Source organism: Terrapene carolina, unplaced genomic scaffold, assembly GCF_002925995.2.
Source record: "Terrapene carolina triunguis isolate 2854851 unplaced genomic scaffold, T_m_triunguis-2.0 Scaffold517, whole genome shotgun sequence".
Classification (NCBI taxonomy): domain Eukaryota; kingdom Metazoa; phylum Chordata; order Testudines; family Emydidae; genus Terrapene; species Terrapene triunguis.
In genome coordinates this window covers 895,611-914,803 of record NW_020664868.1, presented here as the reverse complement: position 1 = coordinate 914,803, position 19,193 = coordinate 895,611, and the positions used below count along the sequence as shown (strand labels likewise).

General features: G+C 44.8%; 1 protein-coding gene across 1 annotated transcript in view; it reads left to right on the top strand.

Moving 5' to 3' along the window:
- BICRA (BRD4 interacting chromatin remodeling complex associated protein) overlaps window positions 1-18,864 on the top strand; it is a 36,705-nt gene extending 17,841 nt beyond the window's left edge. The window contains exons 6-15 of the mRNA XM_024216355.3: window positions 1,479-1,781; window positions 4,824-5,525; window positions 7,735-7,930; window positions 9,401-9,528; window positions 10,058-10,183; window positions 10,573-10,634; window positions 11,764-11,912; window positions 14,014-14,108; window positions 14,919-15,021; window positions 16,227-18,864. Of these exons, the coding sequence (XP_024072123.1) occupies window positions 1,479-1,781; window positions 4,824-5,525; window positions 7,735-7,930; window positions 9,401-9,528; window positions 10,058-10,183; window positions 10,573-10,634; window positions 11,764-11,912; window positions 14,014-14,108; window positions 14,919-15,021; window positions 16,227-17,425 (3,063 nt within the window). The 3' untranslated portion in view covers window positions 17,426-18,864. The remainder of the gene's footprint in view (window positions 1-1,478; window positions 1,782-4,823; window positions 5,526-7,734; window positions 7,931-9,400; window positions 9,529-10,057; window positions 10,184-10,572; window positions 10,635-11,763; window positions 11,913-14,013; window positions 14,109-14,918; window positions 15,022-16,226) is intronic.
- The last annotated feature ends 329 nt before the right edge of the window (window positions 18,865-19,193 follow it).

Here is a 19,193-nt window from a genome sequence, read left to right as displayed (position 1 = left end):
TTTGCAGTTTGATATCACATCAAATTCTGTTACTGTGTAAAGCTACCATCCAGTAGGAATGTTCCCTGCATTTCACATTAGGTCTCTCGGTAGGGCATAAACTGTTGCTTTGATACAGTTTACTCCTGAGGGCATTCTGCGCCAAAAAATTAAAAATTCTGTGCACAATATTTTAAAATTCTGAAAATTTTATTTGTCTAATAAATGTGGAGGCTCCAGCATGGTATTGGGGAATACAGGCCACTGGCTGTACAGAGGTGGGAGATCACTGTGCAGCTTTCTTCCTCTCCTCCCCCACCCCCCCAGGATCCAAGTGTGGAGGGGCTTAATGTGGGGGGATCCAGGTGTGGGTTGAGAGGGTTCTGGTTGCAGGTGGCATCTGGATGCACAGGGGCTTGTGGGGGTGGGTTCTGGGTGCAATGGTAATGGGAGTCTGCAGGGGGGTCCAAATGAAGGTGTTTGGAGTTCAGCGGGGGAGGGTGTTGGGGTGATAGAGCTCGGCAGGGGGGCCTGGGTGTGGGGGGCTCAGTGGGAGGTCCAGATGCTGGGGGAGTGGGGCTCAGTGCGGTGGGGCTCCAGGTGCAGTTGGTGTGGGCTCGGTGGGGTGGGGATCTGGGTGCGGGTGGCTCATTGGGGTAGTCCAGGTGAAAGGGGAGTGGGGCTCATTGTGGGTGCGGGGAGGAGGGCTGAGGCTCGGCAGGAAGGTCTGGGTAACGAGGGGGTCTAGATGCATGGAGGTTGGGCAGATGGGGAAGCAGCTCCCTGTACAGGGATCCCTCCCCCTGCAGCTGAGGAGCAATGGGGCGGTGGGAGTTTGCAGAGCTTCCTGTAGCCGGGGGAGAAATCTGGGGGTGGGTCTGACACGGCCCCGGATGCCGTGCAGGGGAAGAGGAAGTCCCATCCTCCCCAGCCCAGCCAGCACTAGCAGCCACCAGCCGGGTCTTCCCCAGTCCTGCCTTCTGCCCCACAGTGATTTACCTCTCTGACGACTGCCCTGGACACCGCTCTTGTGGCTTTCCTGTGCTTCCCCATCAGAAAGTCATTTTAATGCGGGGAAGCAAAGAAATCTGTGGGGGACAAATTCTGTGCATGCACAGTGGCGCAGAATTCCCCCAGGAGTAACATGGCTATGGTCAGATTCTGCAGGTTCCTGGAGGAGACTGCTGTAAAATGACTCTTACCATCTTCAGAGGAGGTAGTCTCATTTCTGAACAGTAATTTGGATCTGCCTAGTGCCTGTGAAGAGTCCTGAAAAGTATTGTACCAGTATCTGGGGGTGGGCGTGATGAAAAGCAAGAGCAGAAACTATTTGCTTTTGACCACTGGTTGAGGTATTGTTAATAGAGTACCATTAGTAGCAAAGGCCTGAATGAATATGGGGGTTGGATGGTGAACATCAACAGAAAAAAAGGAGGAGAAAAAACCAGAAAACTGGTCAATGCTAAATTTGTTGGAAATTTCAGAAGGATCGGAGCCAGCAGCAGCAGCAATTTTATCCGGCATCCCTGAAAATGCAGCAGGAGAACAATCTGAATCAGTCCACAGTACCACCACACCTTCCAATGCCTCTGCCCATCTACAGCATAGCCACAACAGCTCTCAGCACCACAAGCAGTGTCCCAGCATCAGTGATAGTGAGCAGCAGTGCGGGCACAGCTCTGCAACCGCCTGCCAGCCGAGAGCTGACCCAGAATCAGAATCTGGCAACGGTGGAGTCCAAAGGACCGAATCTTATACCTCAGTTCTCAGCCAGCCATTCCCAACAGGCACTGGCTTGCCAGGTAGCCCTTACCTGTTGTGATTCCACACAGCCTGCTTTGGCCTATCTTCCTTTCTTCCTTCTGTCCTTAGCTTCTGTTTAATCTGTTCGGTCCTTCCTCTTAGAGTTCCCTTTTGCTTTTTGCTTTCTCTCTCTCTGCAGGAGGGGAGGGACCAATACCCAAAGACAAAATATTAGTGTATCTCTTAGATGTACACTAGCATTTTTCACATTTCAAAACAAAGATGGAAGTGGGTGGTGGTGGGGTAACCGCTATAGTAGTAACAGAAGTCGCCCTCTTGTGGTGTAATGGCAAAAATGTGATGGGAAAAGAATTCTGCTACTGGCACATTTATCTCCCTTCTAACTAGGGTGACTTTTCATGAGCAGTCTGAGGGCAGGATTATGATTTCAGTTACATTGGTGTAAGTCTGTAATAACTGCATAGACAGTCTGGCCCTGAATCCACATGTTATAAAACTCTGTGCGAGTTTCCCAGAGAGGTATTTTTGACTGGCCTCTGTGCTATATTGGTGGCAATGAGGCTTGCCAAAAAAAAAAAAAGTTAAAAAGCAAAATTGTTAATAAAATGTATGCTTTTTAAAATGTTTTTACCAGTCTTAAATGTAATCAAAAGGTTAAGTTCATTATGTGTGTGGGTTTTTATATTTTATACACAGTACACACACACACACAGTACGCATAAATATTCATAATCACATTTCTATAGCAAAAGAGTTGTGCTGCATGATACCATCACATGTTGGCAAAGAGGTGGCTTGGATGATGTTGTAATAAGTCTTTTCCATCTCTTATCTCCATGATTCTAATATTTATAGCATCCAAATTCAACTCCCTGGTTCACTTTTCTATGGTGGATCTGTATCGCTAGGAGAAGATAAAACAAAATCCAGCTGTATCTTTGTTTTAAAATAAAAGCAGCTCTATCCCTGTTTTTAGACAGCCCAGAAACAAAGGAAAATATAACTTGTTTTTATTCTGAGAAGAAAGCAATAAAGGGAGAAGAATGATGTGCATGGATGGGGGGTTCCAAGGCGTGGTTAGCAGACTTCAGGCAGAATCCAGGAACTTGGTAGCCAGAGTGATCAAATGGACCTGAGTAATTTATCACCCATGATCATCATGTGAGCAGCCTGGAGAAGATGGGAGTTCAGACTGCAATTTAGTTCAGTTTGGAAGCTTCCAGCCAATATATAATACATCAGCATGCTGGGTTGGGTGAGCTACAGATGTTTTCACACCAAGGTCTGTGACTGAGGGAATTGCCTTTATATTCGGAGCCTGGGACATGTCCATGCACTGCTGCATCAGCAGGCCTATTGAATCTTTCTTTCCCCTTCCAAACGTACCCCCTTCTGGCCCTTGTTGTCAATCTGTGGCACTTGCCTGTTCATCTACTCTCTGAATTCCTGCTGCTCTTGCTTGCTTGCCTGCAGGTTCTCACTAACGCTGGAAGCCGCTGCTGTCTTGTGATGCTTTCTTCTTCTGTCCCTTCACAGTTGCACGCTGCTGTCCTGGTACATTTGTGTTCCTGCCAGAGGCTTTATTATTCTTTTATTCTTTATATTTTAGTAGCAAATGGTTATAATAAGTACTGTGGTAGACTTAAAAGTGGTGTATTAGTCAAAAGGCTCTTCTTAGCCATAATAAGACTTGAGAACTTGTCTTTATAATCAGTTTCACCCCTGTAATTTAGAAAAGAGCGTGATATTGACCTGGCTCTCATATCAGGGGACTCACAATGGCCAGTGCCTTCATAGGGCTAGCACCATTAAAAATGCTGGTTGGCTCTAATGTAGTGGTACTATGTACTATGCAGGGAACCAATGGACTCAGGCTTGCTCCTTTGAGTGGAGGGCATTTTTATTTGGATTCGATCCTGTGGGAAAGGAGCGAAAGGTATGCCTAGTGTTGCTCTAAGCAATTCAAAGAGAGCTTAGGAGGGAGCTAAGATGGTGCAATACAGAGGAGGGTAAATAAAACTGAGGAGGTTCTTGTGCCCCATGGGGGGCTCAGACGAGGAGAGGGGCTCTAGGGGAGGAACCTAAATACATTCTAAAAATAAAGTTGGACACCCTCTCCCTCCCCTTTTTCATGGTGCCACAATTGTGGGGCAAAAGGGCTTGGCTTTATTTAAATTCACACACACTGGTACAAACACTGTACCCCTGCAGTAAGGCTTTCTAGGGAAAGGTTGGCTACGGTGGCTGAGACTTGGAGCTGTTTTCAGAAGCTAAGGAACACCCATAGAAGATGCCTTTCAATTTTTATTCCCAAGTTGTTTCTTTTACTGATTTAAAAACATTTTTGAAGGTAGCTTCTAAGCAGATCATAGAATATCAGGGTTGGAAGGGACCTCAGGAGGTCATCTAGTCCAACCCCCTGCGTAGATGAGCCAGTGGAATAAATCTGCAGATGATAGTACTATGCCCACAAGAATTCCTGGTGGAAGGTATGAGAGCTGGAAACTGTGCCCCTGAAATCTCACTCTACGTATGCTCTGGTTAGCTCAAAGAAGCGCTTCTCTTGAATAAACCAGAGGGGGAGAGTGGTAGAAAGCTGTTTTTGCCATAGGCAATGCCTCAGTAAACCCCTTCACAGAGTGACTTGAGTTCAGTGGGGTTTCTGGACTTAAAAGTAGTTTGGGAGCCCCAGGCTTTTTATGTTTTAAGAGTGGTTTGCACTGCAGTACAGTCTAAGGATATATCTGCACAGCAGAAGTTGTGCACAGGCAAGCCTATTTGGTCTGGCTTGAATCCAGCTAGCACAGGTAACAGTAGTAGTGAAGAAAGTGCAGCTTGTGAGCTGAGTACATACCCAGAGTCTGTACTGGATTTGTACTCCTCGTGCTGAAGCCTGCACTGGGCAGTCATCACTGTTGTCATTGCCAGCGCTAGCTGGATTCAAGCTAGCTCAGGTACACTAGTCCTTGTAGGGCTTTTGCTGTGTGGACATACCCTAAAATGCCTGAAGGACATGCAAGGATTGTGGTGAGACACATCAGTCCTAACTAACTTATTCTCTGTTTCTTTCTTTGTTTCAGTTACCCGCAGGGCAACAGAAGCTCCCTGGAGCCTCCCCGTCCCATTCGCTACCTCATCCTCCAATGGGGGAGAGTCCCCAGCTCCAGTCTGCACACCTCTCACAGATGCAGTCCCCCCACCAGTCCCGTCCTCCATCACAGCCACAGCCACTTTCCCGACCACCCTCCCGGCCTCACTCCAGGCCTCCCTCCCAGCCACAAACTTTGTCCAGGCCTCCTTCTGAACCCCTCTCCCGGTCCTGCACCCCTCAAACGCAAATGCAGAACTTGTACGTGATACAGAATCAAATCACATCATCCCCCCACGGTCCCACCCAGCACCCCTTACGACCCCCGTCGCAGCCTCAGGTACAGTTCCAGCCACCACAGTCTCAGGCCGAAGGGCAAACTCAGCTGGCAACACCTCCACATCTGCAGCTACAAGTTCAGCTTGCCACTCAGATCCAGCCCCAGTCTGAGACCCAGGTGCCAGCACGGCTGCAATCCCAGATCCAGGCTCCAACTGAGTCTCAGCATACTCATTCCCCACATTTCCAGTTCCCTTCCCAGGGCCAAATCAAACCGCCAGTCCCAACCCAGACCCTTCACCTAACACCGGAACAACAGAGGAGTTTTCAGATGGTCCCAAATCAATTCCAGACACTCTCTGCAATTCCAAATCCCGCTCCTCAGCAGAAGCAGCTATTGGACAGGTTCCAGCAGGTAAATAATTACCATCAAAGAGGGTAAATTAAACTTGGCCTGGGTCTGTAGAAATATCACTCTCTAGAAATTAAAAATACACGCCCATACATCAAGGAGAATGGATGGGTCAGAGGGATTAGAAATTGGAGATTTTCAGTCTAGTTTCTTCTGGACAGATATGCAAATCACAAAAGTCACCACCTTAAAAAACGATCATCTGGACTACCAAGGTTATATCTTGTTTTGTTTGTTTTTAAAATAGTACTCTGGGAAGAAATTATCTTGATTTTAGTATCATGGGCAGATTGTCAGCCTTTAGGAAACAGTAACAATGTAGAATAGTTTCTAAATTGTTTTGGGGCTGTTTAAGGGCTTGTTTACACAAACTTTTAGTTTGCAGCAAGCTTTACCCCGTGCTAGCCTGCTGCGGACTACCTGTCCGTGTGGACCCTGCTGCTGCGTATTAACAGTTTTAGTTCACTTTGAGAGTCCCATTTCAAAGAGGACTAGATTAAAGTGAATTAACTAACTCTTAATGTCTGTTAGCATATGAACAGTTAGTCCCCAGCAAACTAGTGCAAGATAGATTCATACCCCAGTTTGCCACAAACTAATTGTTCATGTAGACAAGCCCTGAGTGTATCTTTGCTACCAACTACTATGTAAATAGTACATAAAATAAACAATTATTTAATATTTAGGATTTACAGGGTTTGGCCTCTTCCAAGATCTTTAGCAACATGAATTACTCAAGAACCAAAACAGGGAGAGAAATTTTTGGACAAAGAGATAAAAGCAAACACATGCTCCTGTGAAAAGTGCCCCTTGGGATCTTTCCTATTCACGCAGCGCAGACAGAGGTCAACCCGGCTGGGGTCTCAGCCTGTTTCCAGGGAGCCTGAGGGCTTGCCTGCACTGCAAAACTCAGTCACCTTAAGTCGAAGTACAGCTATCACAATAATTAAAGCGGTGGTTCATATCCACACTTGCTCCTTCTGTCTGTGGTGCGCGTCCTCACCAGGAGCACTTCCACTGACTGAAATGGGGCATTATGGAACACTTGGCAGCTCTGGGGATGACAGCCTCATCTGTAGGCAGGGGGCTCACAGCTGGGGCCCCCACCCTGATAACCCGAGCTGTCAGCCCAGCAGGCTCACAGCTGTGAGCGCCCCCTGCCACGGGGCTGACAGTGCAGGGCTTGATTTCACAGCGGGAGCCTACCAGCAATGAAATTGACATTCTTGTCAATTTCTCAGCTGCTGTTATTTCACTTTTTGACTCTGGCTGTCAGCTCTATGTGGGGCTCACAGCTGGAACGCCCCCAGCGAGGGATTGGGGTGAGGGAGAGGATAACCTGAGCACAGCCACCGCCCTACCCTCTCGCAATCCCTCACCGGGAGGCAGGGAAACGGGGGGAGACTCACAGCTGTGAACCTGCACCCCACTGACAGCTCAGACTGTCAGGGCTGGGGTGGGGGAAGGGCTCCAGCTGTCAGCCCCTTTGGGGTGTAGTTGGTGTAGTGGGCCACTTACATCAGCGGAAACACCATTGTAGTGTAGACACTGACATAATTAGGTCATCGTAAGCTGCCTTATGTTGACCTAACAATAGTGTAAACCAAGCCTAAGTATTAGTACTTTGAACTTTGAGCCCTGGAGTTGTAGGTCACAATCCATTCAAATTCATGTTAATGGGTTGATTCCCATTAACTTCAGTGAGAGCTGGCTCGGGCCTTATGTCTTAGAAAGCATCAGAAAAATTCTTTACAATCCACATTTCAAATATTGTCTTTACTGTCACTTTATCTGCTGGGGAAAGGGGAGCCAAACTCCGTTTTTTAAAAAACTGCATGTTAAAAATAAATTTCCCTTGAAAGGACTTAGTCTGGGATCCAGTCTGCTGTATTTCAAGCACACAGGGCATGTTGATGTGATTTTAAATTCTTGTCGTTGACAGACCTGGAGATTCCCACTGCTAAACAAAGACCTTTTTTTGTTTCCTTTACATTCACCGCCTAACACTGTGAGATCCTGGGGCTATAGGATGGAAGCCAGTGAACTGTGTTGGAAACATGAGAGCAAGGGAGGGTCCCTTTCTTCCCATGTTTTGCTGCTGGGTAGAAATATTTATGGTACATAGCAGATTAAAAAGGAAGGCAGAAGGATAAAATGTACCAAAAGCTGGTGCTAGGGCATCTTTTCAGCCTCTGTCATTTATCCAACACAGGTGCCCCAGGGGATTATCCTGCAAACGAAACACCAGACTTCCACCAGCCAGGTGTCATCAGCTCTGAGCCACTTCAGCAGCCAGCCTTCATCTGTCCTGGTTAGCAGCCAAGGACAGCCAGTAGCGGTGACAACAACGCAAGCACCAGTCCACAGCCACCCATCTGTCCCCGCTGCAGTCCAGCCTTCTACTGCAGGTTCGAGTGCGGTGGCTCCTGTGCTTGGGAAGGGCCAAGTACAAGGAGGGAGCGGGAGGAGGAGGTGGTAGTGGAGGAGGGCAGCCAGCGCAGCTCGCAGCATTGCTGCAGATCAAAACAACATCAACGTGTAAGCTGCTAAAACCATGCCTTGTGCGTGCTCAGGGAGGGGAAACAGTCTGGGAAGGGGAAATTCTGTTACATTTCTGCTGGACTGTGACTTTCAACTTCCTCTTTCTCCCCCTTTTTTCCCCCTCCACACTTCAAAGTGCCTATACAGTAAGAAAAGCTATTCTAAAAATGATGTTGGGAAGTTCATCATCTGTCTCTCTAAGGGCCTGATTCTGTGAGCTGCTGAGTGCCCTCAAATTCCATTGAAGTCCAAGCGCCAAATGCTGCTCTCATTCACAGAGTATAAATCTGAAGTAACTCAATTGATTGGGGGGCAACATGGTGGAGCAGATATGGGCCCTGGATGGAGAGTCAAGACATCCTTAATACCAGTTCTGCTACTCACCTTCTGTGTCGCTTTGGCCAAGACGCTTACCTCTTTCAGCCACCAGTTCTCCATCTGAAAAACAGGAATAATTTTATTTACCTTCTTGTGTAAAGCTCTTTGAAACCCATGGGTGAAATTCGCCCCATGCTGAAGGCTAGTTTAGGGTCAGTGCACCACTTAATTCTCATTTAAACCCTAATTTAAAGATTTAAGTGGGACTTAAATCATGCGCAGGCCTTATGCTTCCCCTACACACACAGGGATGAATTTTAGACTACAGGTGCTCTGTATTCCCCCCCCTATATTTACTTATTTAGATTTATTCATTGTGCCTATCAGGTGCTTCCATGCACTTTCACAAATGGGAAATGGATACTGTTTTTAATGTTATGCCCATGGTACACTGAACAGACTAATCTGAGGTATTGATAAAAAGGTCCACATATTTTCATTTGTTAAAAAAGAAAGAAAAAAATACATATTTACAGTGTGGTTGTATTTTGATTTTCAGTCACTTTCTGCTCTGCTGGCAGTAATGATTTTTGCATGAGTATAAAACTAAGATTTCTCCCACTTATAGTTGTTAAGATCCCCTGGCACATGTCTCAAGAGTAGAGGTGTTTAGCCCTGGTGTCCTGATAATTGTATTCTGCTTCCCTACAATTCCCTGAATTAGAATTCAGTTGAATTAGGTGGTCGTCTTTTTCACTTCCTTTGCTGCCCTGTTGTGGAGTGTTGCTGTGTGCTGTTAAACAGCTGGCAGAGGTGGCTGCATTTCAGTGATAGCTGAAGTAATGGGCAAAATTTTCAAAAGCACGTAAGTCATTTAGGTGCCTTCTGAAAATTTTGCCCAATACTTCTAGATAGTCTATAAAGATTCTTCAAGATGGAATATGCTGCAGGAATCCAAGACATGTTGCTATTGTTGTTTAAACTTGGAGCTTGTTTTAAAATCTACTTATATTTGCTAGGTGTAGCTGCCCCGGTTCCTGCAGAGAGTAAAACATTTTCCAGTGGCGCCACAGCTGTTTCTGGGGGGAAAGTGACTACAGTGCCAGGGAAACCAGGAACACCTCTTGCTGTACAGCAGCCAGTTCAGGTGAGAGCTTCATTTCTAATGCTTCTTCACAGTAGTTTGTCCATTTCAAGGATGAACAAAACTTACTGAGTTTCACTCCAGGTTTGTTCTTTTTGTGCAAGAAGAAGGAATTAAGTTTCAGAAACCATTTGACTTTGGCATATCATTGTTTGATTTTATAAGTACTATGAACTCTTAAACAAAAAGAAAACAAATAATTATCCCTATTAATATTAATTAGACCACTGGGGAAGGGAGCTTTGTTCCTCTTCCTTGAGGGAATTAATGTGCTTTCCAATTTATTTAATGGCATGCAAATACTGTTGGGATGTACGTTCTAGAAGTGCAAGTTAAAATAATTATATATCAAAAAAGATTTATTCATAGATGTTTGCATTTCAACACCAAGGAATTCCATTCTAAGTCATTTCACTGATGACTGACATCCTCTTGGCGAGTAGTTTCTTGCTGTGTGTTTTGGTAATCAATTTGTAGTCATTAAATTCATATTGGGATCCCAAATAAAAGAGATCCTTTGCTTCTTCTCCAGGCCAAGCCTGGAGTGATTAGCTCCATCTCCGGCCTGAATCTTGGAAAAGGCCCCTTGCAGATCCAGGTAGTTGGGAAAGGATTATCACAACTCATGCCCTCAGTCCCAGTCCCATCCCAGCAGCAGGTGAGTTTACGCAAATGTTTATTTCCTTCAAATAATAGCTCAGTTTTTTTTAACTATTCTGTCAGTGAGGAAGTTCGAAAGGAAGCTGTGTGTTTTCTGCTACCTGAAAGCTGCCATGTTTAAAGTGAGCAAAGCTGTTTCTCTTAGTCGTCAGCAAGAATTATCCCTTTTCTTCTGCACTTTGTCCAGAATCTCCAAAATCATCCAACTGATTTTCTCCTGCCCACAATCCCACTTTATTCTCCAATTTCTTGTACTAATTTACTGAACAGAAAGAGTTCTTTCTAAGGTGAGCTGGATGGTTCCTCCGTTAGTTCATCATTCTCTGCAGAGTAAAACTAATCTATTGATTACTAAGTCCTTTCATGTGCATTCTTTTTTCTTACCAGTACGATAGTAAGCTTGGAAGTCTGAAAAAAACTCCTACACTACAGCCCAGCAAAGAAGCTTGGTAAGTGTTTGCCAGAGAGCGTGTGTTGGAGCCTAAGAAGTTAAAGAAAGCAGTGTAAGGGTAACAGTAACATCACATGCGTAGTAAGGTTAAAGTTTAACAGACTATCCGGCATCTGTGTTAACTCTGGAGTCATGCAATGTTGTGCACCGTAATCCACTCTATTGGGGAGGAAACATGATACTTTATCATGGCATGGCAATTCTCGGTAACATAGCATGCCCTTCAGTGCCTCTCCAGAGGGCCCCATGGGTGACACTGGTTGAATGTACATTTCACACTGAAGAGAAGAATTCTTCCAGAATTTTGCTGTGGTTCTTTTCCTGTGTGGTCAGTCATTCTTCCTTCTCCCTGATTGCACTCATCCTCCCTTTGCGTTAGTGTGTTTAGCATGTGCGCACACACACACGCACGCACGCACCTATAACATAGCCAGCTATGTATTACACTTCTTTTGTTTATATCCGTGTGTGCCTGTCCGCACATAGTACTTCACACATGCACAGCAGACCACATTCCATCACTGCCCATTTTAGCTCAACCAACTTTATTGTTAGTGTCAGGAGGATGAGACTGTTTTAACTGGAAGATAAATTACATTTTCCTTAATTAGTAAAACTGTGTAGTAATATAATTTGAAGGCTCCCAGGGGGCACTTTTATAATTGAGTTATAGGATGTCTGAGTCACATTCCATGTATCAAAAGAACCTTTCGTCTGTTCTATGATCCTCTTGCTGCTGCCCAGAAATCTCACAAGATGCTATGTAATTCAGTTATGAGTGCCCTTTGGCAACCCTAAAACTACATACAGTATTAGCAGGGATAGGTAATTGTGTGTGCGTGTGTTCCTCGTGTGTGCACATCTGTGTATTTCATGTTCCACACATATAAAACTGCTCATTTTCTGCAGACATAGAAGGTAAGCTTTAGAGCATGTCTGTATATCATGCTTCAGTCACTGCAAACAGCCTATATATATATATATATATATATATATATATATATTGGAAGGAGGAACAGTAAGAATTTCAACCACTCAGCATAATGCTTTTATAGCTAACTCTGCTTTTGAGTCTGTGTTTTCCATACACTTTGTACAACTGTCTGACTTGTCCTTTTTTTTTTTAGTTTCTTGGAACAGTTACATAAACATCAGGGAGCAGTGTTGCACCCTGACTATAAAACTTCATTCCGATCGTTTGAAGATGCCTTACAAAGGCTTCTACCCTATCATGTCTACCAGGGGATGCTTCCCTCTACCCACGACTACAGAAAGGGTAAGTTCAGCTGTGTATACAAGGAAGGATGATAACTAATAGTCCTAGAACTATAGCAAAGTGTTTTAAATTTAGCAGGGCTTCGCTAAGCAACAGAATGGAGGGGGGTCTCACCCTCAGGAAGTAAACTCAGGCCTCTTCTTCTGATGTTGGCATGAGAGAGATCACGGTTGGTGGGTCACGGGGGAAAATGGATTTGTCCAGCCATGAAAAGAGAGAAGAGAGAAGTAAGCTCCACTCCAGAAAAAAGATAAAATCCCCCAAACCTGAATAAACTTCCTGGAACCACATGTTTGAAATCTGGCAGTGTCTCAGCCCTTTAAACTTTCAAAGCTAGATAAACTGAGTTCTATCTCAGGCTTCTGTGTTTGGAGCTTTTGGAGGAGACCTTAAAAAGAGAGTCCTTGTCTGCTTAGTAAGGCCACTAATGATCCCTTAGGGTTTTTCATAAGAGTTGGAGTTTACCCTGGTATCCTTGGTCAAAAGTTCTCTTTCCCCTGTTGCTTTTTTGCAGTTTGCCATCCTCCACCCCAGAAGTGGCTGCATTTCATAGATTCCAAGGCCAGAAAGGACCATTGTGCTCATCTAGTCTGACCTGTATAACACAGACCATAGAACTTCCCCCAAAATAATTTTAGTAGTGCTGTGCATAGTTTGTAAAAGACCCCTCGAGCATCCAGGCTTTGTAGAAGAGAAAACTATGAGTAGTTTTAATACATAGTGCTGTACACTTTCAAAGTTTATTACAAACATTAATTAACAATTTTAAACTCACTCACTTTATCTGTGTGGTATCTGTGCCTTATGAAGTTTTCCACGTTATCAGTTAGTGCAGGGAGTTCAACCTCTTCTTCCCATGTAGTTGTATCATTCTTCTCTTTGCGAGGAGTATTACCTAACCCATCTTGTCTCTAATATCCTGGTACCAATACAGCTACAACAACACTGCATGTAGCTTTGTGTGGAGTGTCATTCTTTATCTATTTCCACTAAGAAAGATGATAAACCTGTTTGTTACAATGTGCATTTGACGCAGAAAGGATCACTTTCCCTAGTGTTAAAATTCAGGGGAAAAGCATTGTTATATTAATTGTCTGCAGGCTATGATTTTCTTTTACTCTAAATGATATCCATATGTAAAATAATGAACAGTATAGAGAATGTGAATCAGGTGCTCTTATTTATCCTCCTATAACAGAAGAATAAGGGGAGCATTTTATTAAATTGAAAGGCAACACGTTGAAAACCGATCGCATACATTTATGTGCCATACATAATTAACCTATGGAAATCATAACCACAAGATATGATGGAGGCCAAAAGCTTAGCAGAGTCAAGGGATTTATCCATGTATATGAATAATGAGAACATCCACGGTTATATTAGACAGGATACAAAATATATTATATGGACATAACCTCTTCTTCTGGGGGAGGGAGGAGATTAGGAAGAAATTTCCCTTTGGGTAAATTAGTCCGTAGTTGTCCTTTTAGGGTGTTTTGTGTCCCTTCCACGGAAGCATCTAGTATTGTCCACTGTCAGAGGCAGTATATTGAGCTAGATGGGCCCTTGGTCTGATCCAGTCTGGCAATTCTTGTGTTCCTCAAAACTGTCTGCTGAAGCACTCTTCTACTCCAAATGTCGAGTTGATTCACTGCTTGGCGCTGTACTGCAATCCAGACATAAAGCCAGCTCCTGGCCTGGCAATGATCTGCAGTCTCAAATCCTGAATGTGTAGAGAGATTTTTCTGTATGTAACATCAAGTGGTTTTAAACTATCTCTTGTCTCAATGGTCCCTTGCCCCTCTAAGCTATGAGACCAATCACATGATCATGTGCACAATTAAAACCAGCCACATACTTTAGGAAGAAACCTAAGCTGATGTGGAAAGCATTTGAAGGAGCAATCACAATTGCGGCTGCTGAGTCCTCTAGTAACACTAATGTTGATATAGAATGTTAGTCCTGTTTCTGCATTTACCTTGTCATATCAAATGTCTTTCAGGGAATGGAGACTTTCCTTTCAGACCTAACGAGGTAGCCCCAGCAATGCCTGTATACAAAAAACCAAATAGCCTTCTTTCTTTACCTCTTCTTTTAGTAGATGAAGAGTTTGAAACAGTGTCCACCCAACTGCTGAAACGCACACAAGCTATGTTGAACAAATACCGCCTGCTGCTCTTAGAGGAGTCTCGGGTAAGATTGGCCTTTATGTGCTACTGTGCTCAATGGTATGATGGTCAGCATGATTATTGGTCTGCACTAATCTATCCTATCCATTTGTAATGAGGGTTTAAATTGCAGTTTCACTTACTAAATATGACCATGTTGAGGAATAAGGGTTCAATCCTGCACTGTTGACGTCAGTGGGAGTTTTTCACTTGATTTCAGTTAGAACAGGATCAAGCTGCAAGTAGGGAGACTGGGGAAAAGGCTTTTACCTTTGGAAGGAACTCACCACAACTACGTAAATTAATATTTTTATTTTACTTTTAAATTGAAACAGGACATTTCAATTTAAAACTAAAATAAAACATGAATTTACATAGGTCCCTTCCAGTCCTATGATTCTATGATTAGTGAGGGGTAATTTTGCAGCAAGCCTGGAACTTTTTTTTTTTTAAAATGGGGACAGGAAAGCTTGGTCACCCCAGAAATATGACACATTAACTTAGATTATAAGTTTATATTAAAATTGTGACTCCTTATCCGTGCTGTAAGAAAGGCAGAGATTCCATCCTATAAACCACTACCCAAAAGCCCTTCCCAAATGTCTAAGTGAGGAAAAGTGCTTTCCAGTGCATGGATAAGACTTGTGCCAGCTCCATGAGAACAATCACTATTCAGTGACATGTCAAGTAATTCACCATTGTGTTAGTGCTTGTTTCCCTAAAGCAGAAGCTGGAGAGTCTTGTAGGTTAAGATTGGGCCCCTAATTTCTGTACTGTCGTTACTGTGCCTTTCTCTTCCTCCACCTCTCACCTGTTTTTCATTTTTGGTCTGCAGAGAGTCAGCCCTTCTGCAGAGATGGTGATGATCGATCGAATGTTTATTCAGGAAGAAAAGACCATGTTGGCTCTTGATAAACAGCTAGCAAAGGAGAAACCAGGTTAGGGAGACATTATTTCTATCTGTGCACCTCACTTACTCATATGCTGCTCCTCCCACCTCTCCCTAGACACAGTATTTTCCTACCTTTTTAAGTTACTAAGGGAGGAGTGGAAAACTTGTAAACCAGTGAGCTGGCCCATGCCAGCTCTCAGCCAACTTCATCTGAATACAGAGGGGTCAGTCTGCAGAGACTGCAAGTCCCATTTTACAATGCTTCCGTATGATCTGAGTAGAAGGCTGCTCAGAACAAGATTGAGCAGTGTGTGTTGGGTTCCGTAGGCTCCTCCATCTGTCCGTCTGTATCAAAGAAGTCAGTGGCTGCAGTCTTCTCCATTTTATACAAATTAGGTGCAGTCTGTAGGCTCCTGATAAATTGCTTACAGTTCTCAGTTGCCCTAATTTTGGGTGCCTTTATACTAATGGGTTTGTGTAAATTTATGGCATCTTTTCGCAGTAATATATATTTGCTTGGCTCAACTTGAAAAAGCTGGAAAGAGCCTTGGAACAAGGAGAAAATCTGTGCAGCCTAGAGAAGAAAGAGCAACTAGGCAGTGGTGTCTGTAACATGAACAGCCAAATTACCAGGGCTCTGAAATGGTTCCTGCTGGGCACTCATGATCAAAGGAACACAGGTGGCTTTTTGAATGATTGTGTTCCTCTCCTTGTGTGTTCAGTGAAAGCACATGGGGAAGGCTGAGCCAGTAAGGGACTAAACCATATAGGAGGCAGAAGGAGAGAAAATTAGCTAAGAGAAAGAGAAGAGGGGCTGAGAAACAGAAGAAGCAGCTAGCAAGAGTGGGGGGGAATTACAGAACAGAAAATAAATCCCAGCTGGAACAGGGTAAGTGTTGATTTGTAAAAATTATTTTATTTAATTTTGTTGACAAAAGTAAGGAATTGCTGAGATGCCAAAATGCTCCTTTCTCCTGAAGGAGAGACTGTCTAGTGATTGAAGAAAGGGAGTATGAGTCAGGACTTCAGGGTTTCTAATCCCAGCTCTGGTGGTGGTTGGCTATAAAATAGGGATAAAACTTCCCTCATGGACTAGGATTTTTTAGGATGAATTAATTAATTAGGGTAATTGTTAGATGCTAGGGAAAGTCAAGAATTATTATTAGTTTTAGGGTTGACACACACTTATTGTTACCACTTTTCTGATGGGTGTTGCTTTGGCTGGACTGTGACATTGTGTTTTTGTTGCAGATGAGTATGTTTCATCATCTTCTCGCTCACAGAGCCTCACTTCCTCTCTGGCTCTAGCCTCTGTATCCAGCATCACCCCAGCTTCTGAGAACCTAAAGGTGCCTCCAGTGCAGACAGCCACCCAGATCCACCCCACCAAATTGGTTATCAAGCACAGCGGAGGCTCCCCTTCTGTCACATGGGCAAAAGCTTCGCCTTCTTTGGATGGAGATGAGGATGCCCTACCCTCGAGGAGCAAGCCCCCAATCAAAACTTATGAGGCACGGAGCCGGATTGGGCTTAAGCTAAAGATCAAGCAGGAGGCTGGTCTCAGCAAGGTGGTGCACAACACTGCCTTGGACCCAGTTCACCAGCCGCCTCCGGTGTGCACAGTCATCAAAACAGCTGACCTGCACTCTTCAGCTGCCACCACCGCCACCACCACTGCTGGGCAAATGAACGGGACTATTGACCATGTAACCTCAGCACCTGTGGAGAAAAAACCCATTGTGACCTACTGCAGGCTTCCGCTTCGTAAGACTTACAGAGAGAACGTGGATGCTTTTATAGCAGATAAAGCCACTGATGCCTGTCCGAAGGGAGGCATCCCAAAGGTTGATACGATCCCCAGCACCCTTGTGATCAAGCAGGAGGACGGCTCCAAAGGCGTGATCACCTCTCTCAAAACCCATGAAACCCCAACTGTGGTGGTGGCAGAGAAGAGCAAGCCGGAGGAGAGCTCCAAGCTCCTGTTTTTCAACAGGAGCGATGCCCGTTCTCTGGTGATGCAAGACAGCCCTGCCCCTCCGAAGACCGATGACTCTACCAGTGGCCTTATGAAGGAACTTGCAGAAGTAGAGGATGAGTTTTATCACGGAATGATAAAAACTGAGCCCCCTGACCACAGCTCCGGCTCGGAGCTCACCTGGGAGGTTCCCTTGCCTCCAGCCAAGCGCAGGAAGTCGGAGTCCTTTGATGTGGATAATGCCAGCTTCTCCAGCGACAGCCCCCAGGATGACTCCCTTAATGAGCACCTACAGAGTGCCATTGACAGCATTCTCAACCTGCAGCAACCTCAGACTGGGGGTCAGAACATCCGGACACCCTCCTCCTCTTACAACTCCTCTTCCTCCCCTTTCTCTTCACCTGTCCATCGTACAGACACTTACCTTGCCCCTAATCACAATGGCGGCCTTGGAGCAAGGACGTTGAACAGATAACAGAAAACCAAACTGAGCAGAAACTGAACAGAAAGCAAGGACCGAAGAAGACGCTCTTGCTGGTTGAAACGGTCGAGCACCATGGGTGTCAATGGTGCCGCCTACCCAGAGACCCGATGGCTCGGGCCTGGCACCAGCAGGAGTGGGGGAAGAGGGTGTCCTAATGATGCTTCATCCAAGTGTTTATATGATGGGTTTTGGATGTTGTAAAGTACAAGCTGAGGCTGGATTTACAATACACTCGTCTCATCAAATACACCCTATAACGGCAAGTGAGAAGCAACCAGGCGGGTGGGAGGGGATTGATGGGGCCCATAGGTAGTGCTGGCTGTGTAATTTAGATTCTGTAACAAATTGCTAATTTGAATATCTGATTGATCCGTTTCCTCTCCCCCCGCCCCATCTTAAACTTTGAACAGATTGCAAGTCAAGCCAGTGTGAGGAGGCAAAAGGGGACTCTGCAGGAATTGCCACAGGGGCAAAATTTATTGTTCATTTTTAAGTTATTTCAAGAATCAAGCATGGGCTTGTGGAACCTCTCATTGGTCAACAAAGGGCAAAAAAATAGTCAAGAAAGGAAATGCAAACACTAATCATTAAAAAGAAAGAAAGTTTACAACTAAATCTATATGTTTTACTCCTACAACTTGAAGAGAAGCAATTCCCTTGGGAGTAGCTGTGGGTAGGACTAGCAGGAGCAGCACAGGGGAGATGAGGGAAAAGAGGAATATCATGCAATCATTTACTCTGAGGGGGGTGGTTACATAGCTTTTTGTTGTACTCCATGGCAACCTGATATTTTGGTAGCAACCGGGCAAAGTGTATTCAAGCTGTGTTAGGAGCGAAGCTGGTCTGGCATTTCCCTGCAGCATTCCAAGGCAGGGGGTGTGCTGATAAGAGAACAGGCTGGGGCCAAGGCATCGTGTTGCAATGTTCTGCTTGGAGCTAGGCAAAGGCAGAAAGCAAAAATGCCAAATGAATGTTTACATGTTTTACATTTCTGCTTTGCATCATTCGTTGTTGTTTAAATGTTTTCTTATACTCTTCTTCCATTATCTCAGTTACCTTCATCTTGTTGCTTTCCCACAGGGGTCCCCTGTTTCCTTATTAAAGCCATAAGGGGGGGGGGGGACGTTTTTATAGCATGTACTCTTGAGACCCTGTGTCGTGACCATCAGCCTCCTGACTAAGGAGGACTGGATGGGGCTCCCTTAGGGACCTATCAATGCCTCTCCCTAATCAGTTAGAAGAAGAGACTGTTGAATGACACAAGGTACTCCTTCCTCTCCGCTTCAGCAGCACTGCTAGCCCCAGGCAGTCTGGGATGTGAGAGTATTCGACTGAGTGACAAACCCAAATCATCCTCTTCATAGCAGTGTTGGACACTTTTACTATGCCACCAGGCCCACTTGTCCCCCATCAGTTCCTGATTTTCCTTTTCCTTTTCCTTTAGTTCTTCCCATTCTGGCTGTCTCCCCACATCCTGCAGGCACTGGAACTCAGAGGCATACAGGGAGGTTTAGAAGCCCTATTAAATTTATATGAGCAGGTGGATGCTGTGATAGATCAGATACCTGGCCTTTTGCTGACAAACTTCCAGTGGCTTTGTCAAGATTTGAGTTCTAACACCTGCCTTGTGTAAGGATTCCAACCACCGTCTCTTTAGAATTCACACGTATACTAGGGCTCCCACTTTTCTCTCTAATCCTAGATTTCTCAGTTAAATGCTGCCTACTGAAATTAACATCAGGCCATCTTATAACATTGG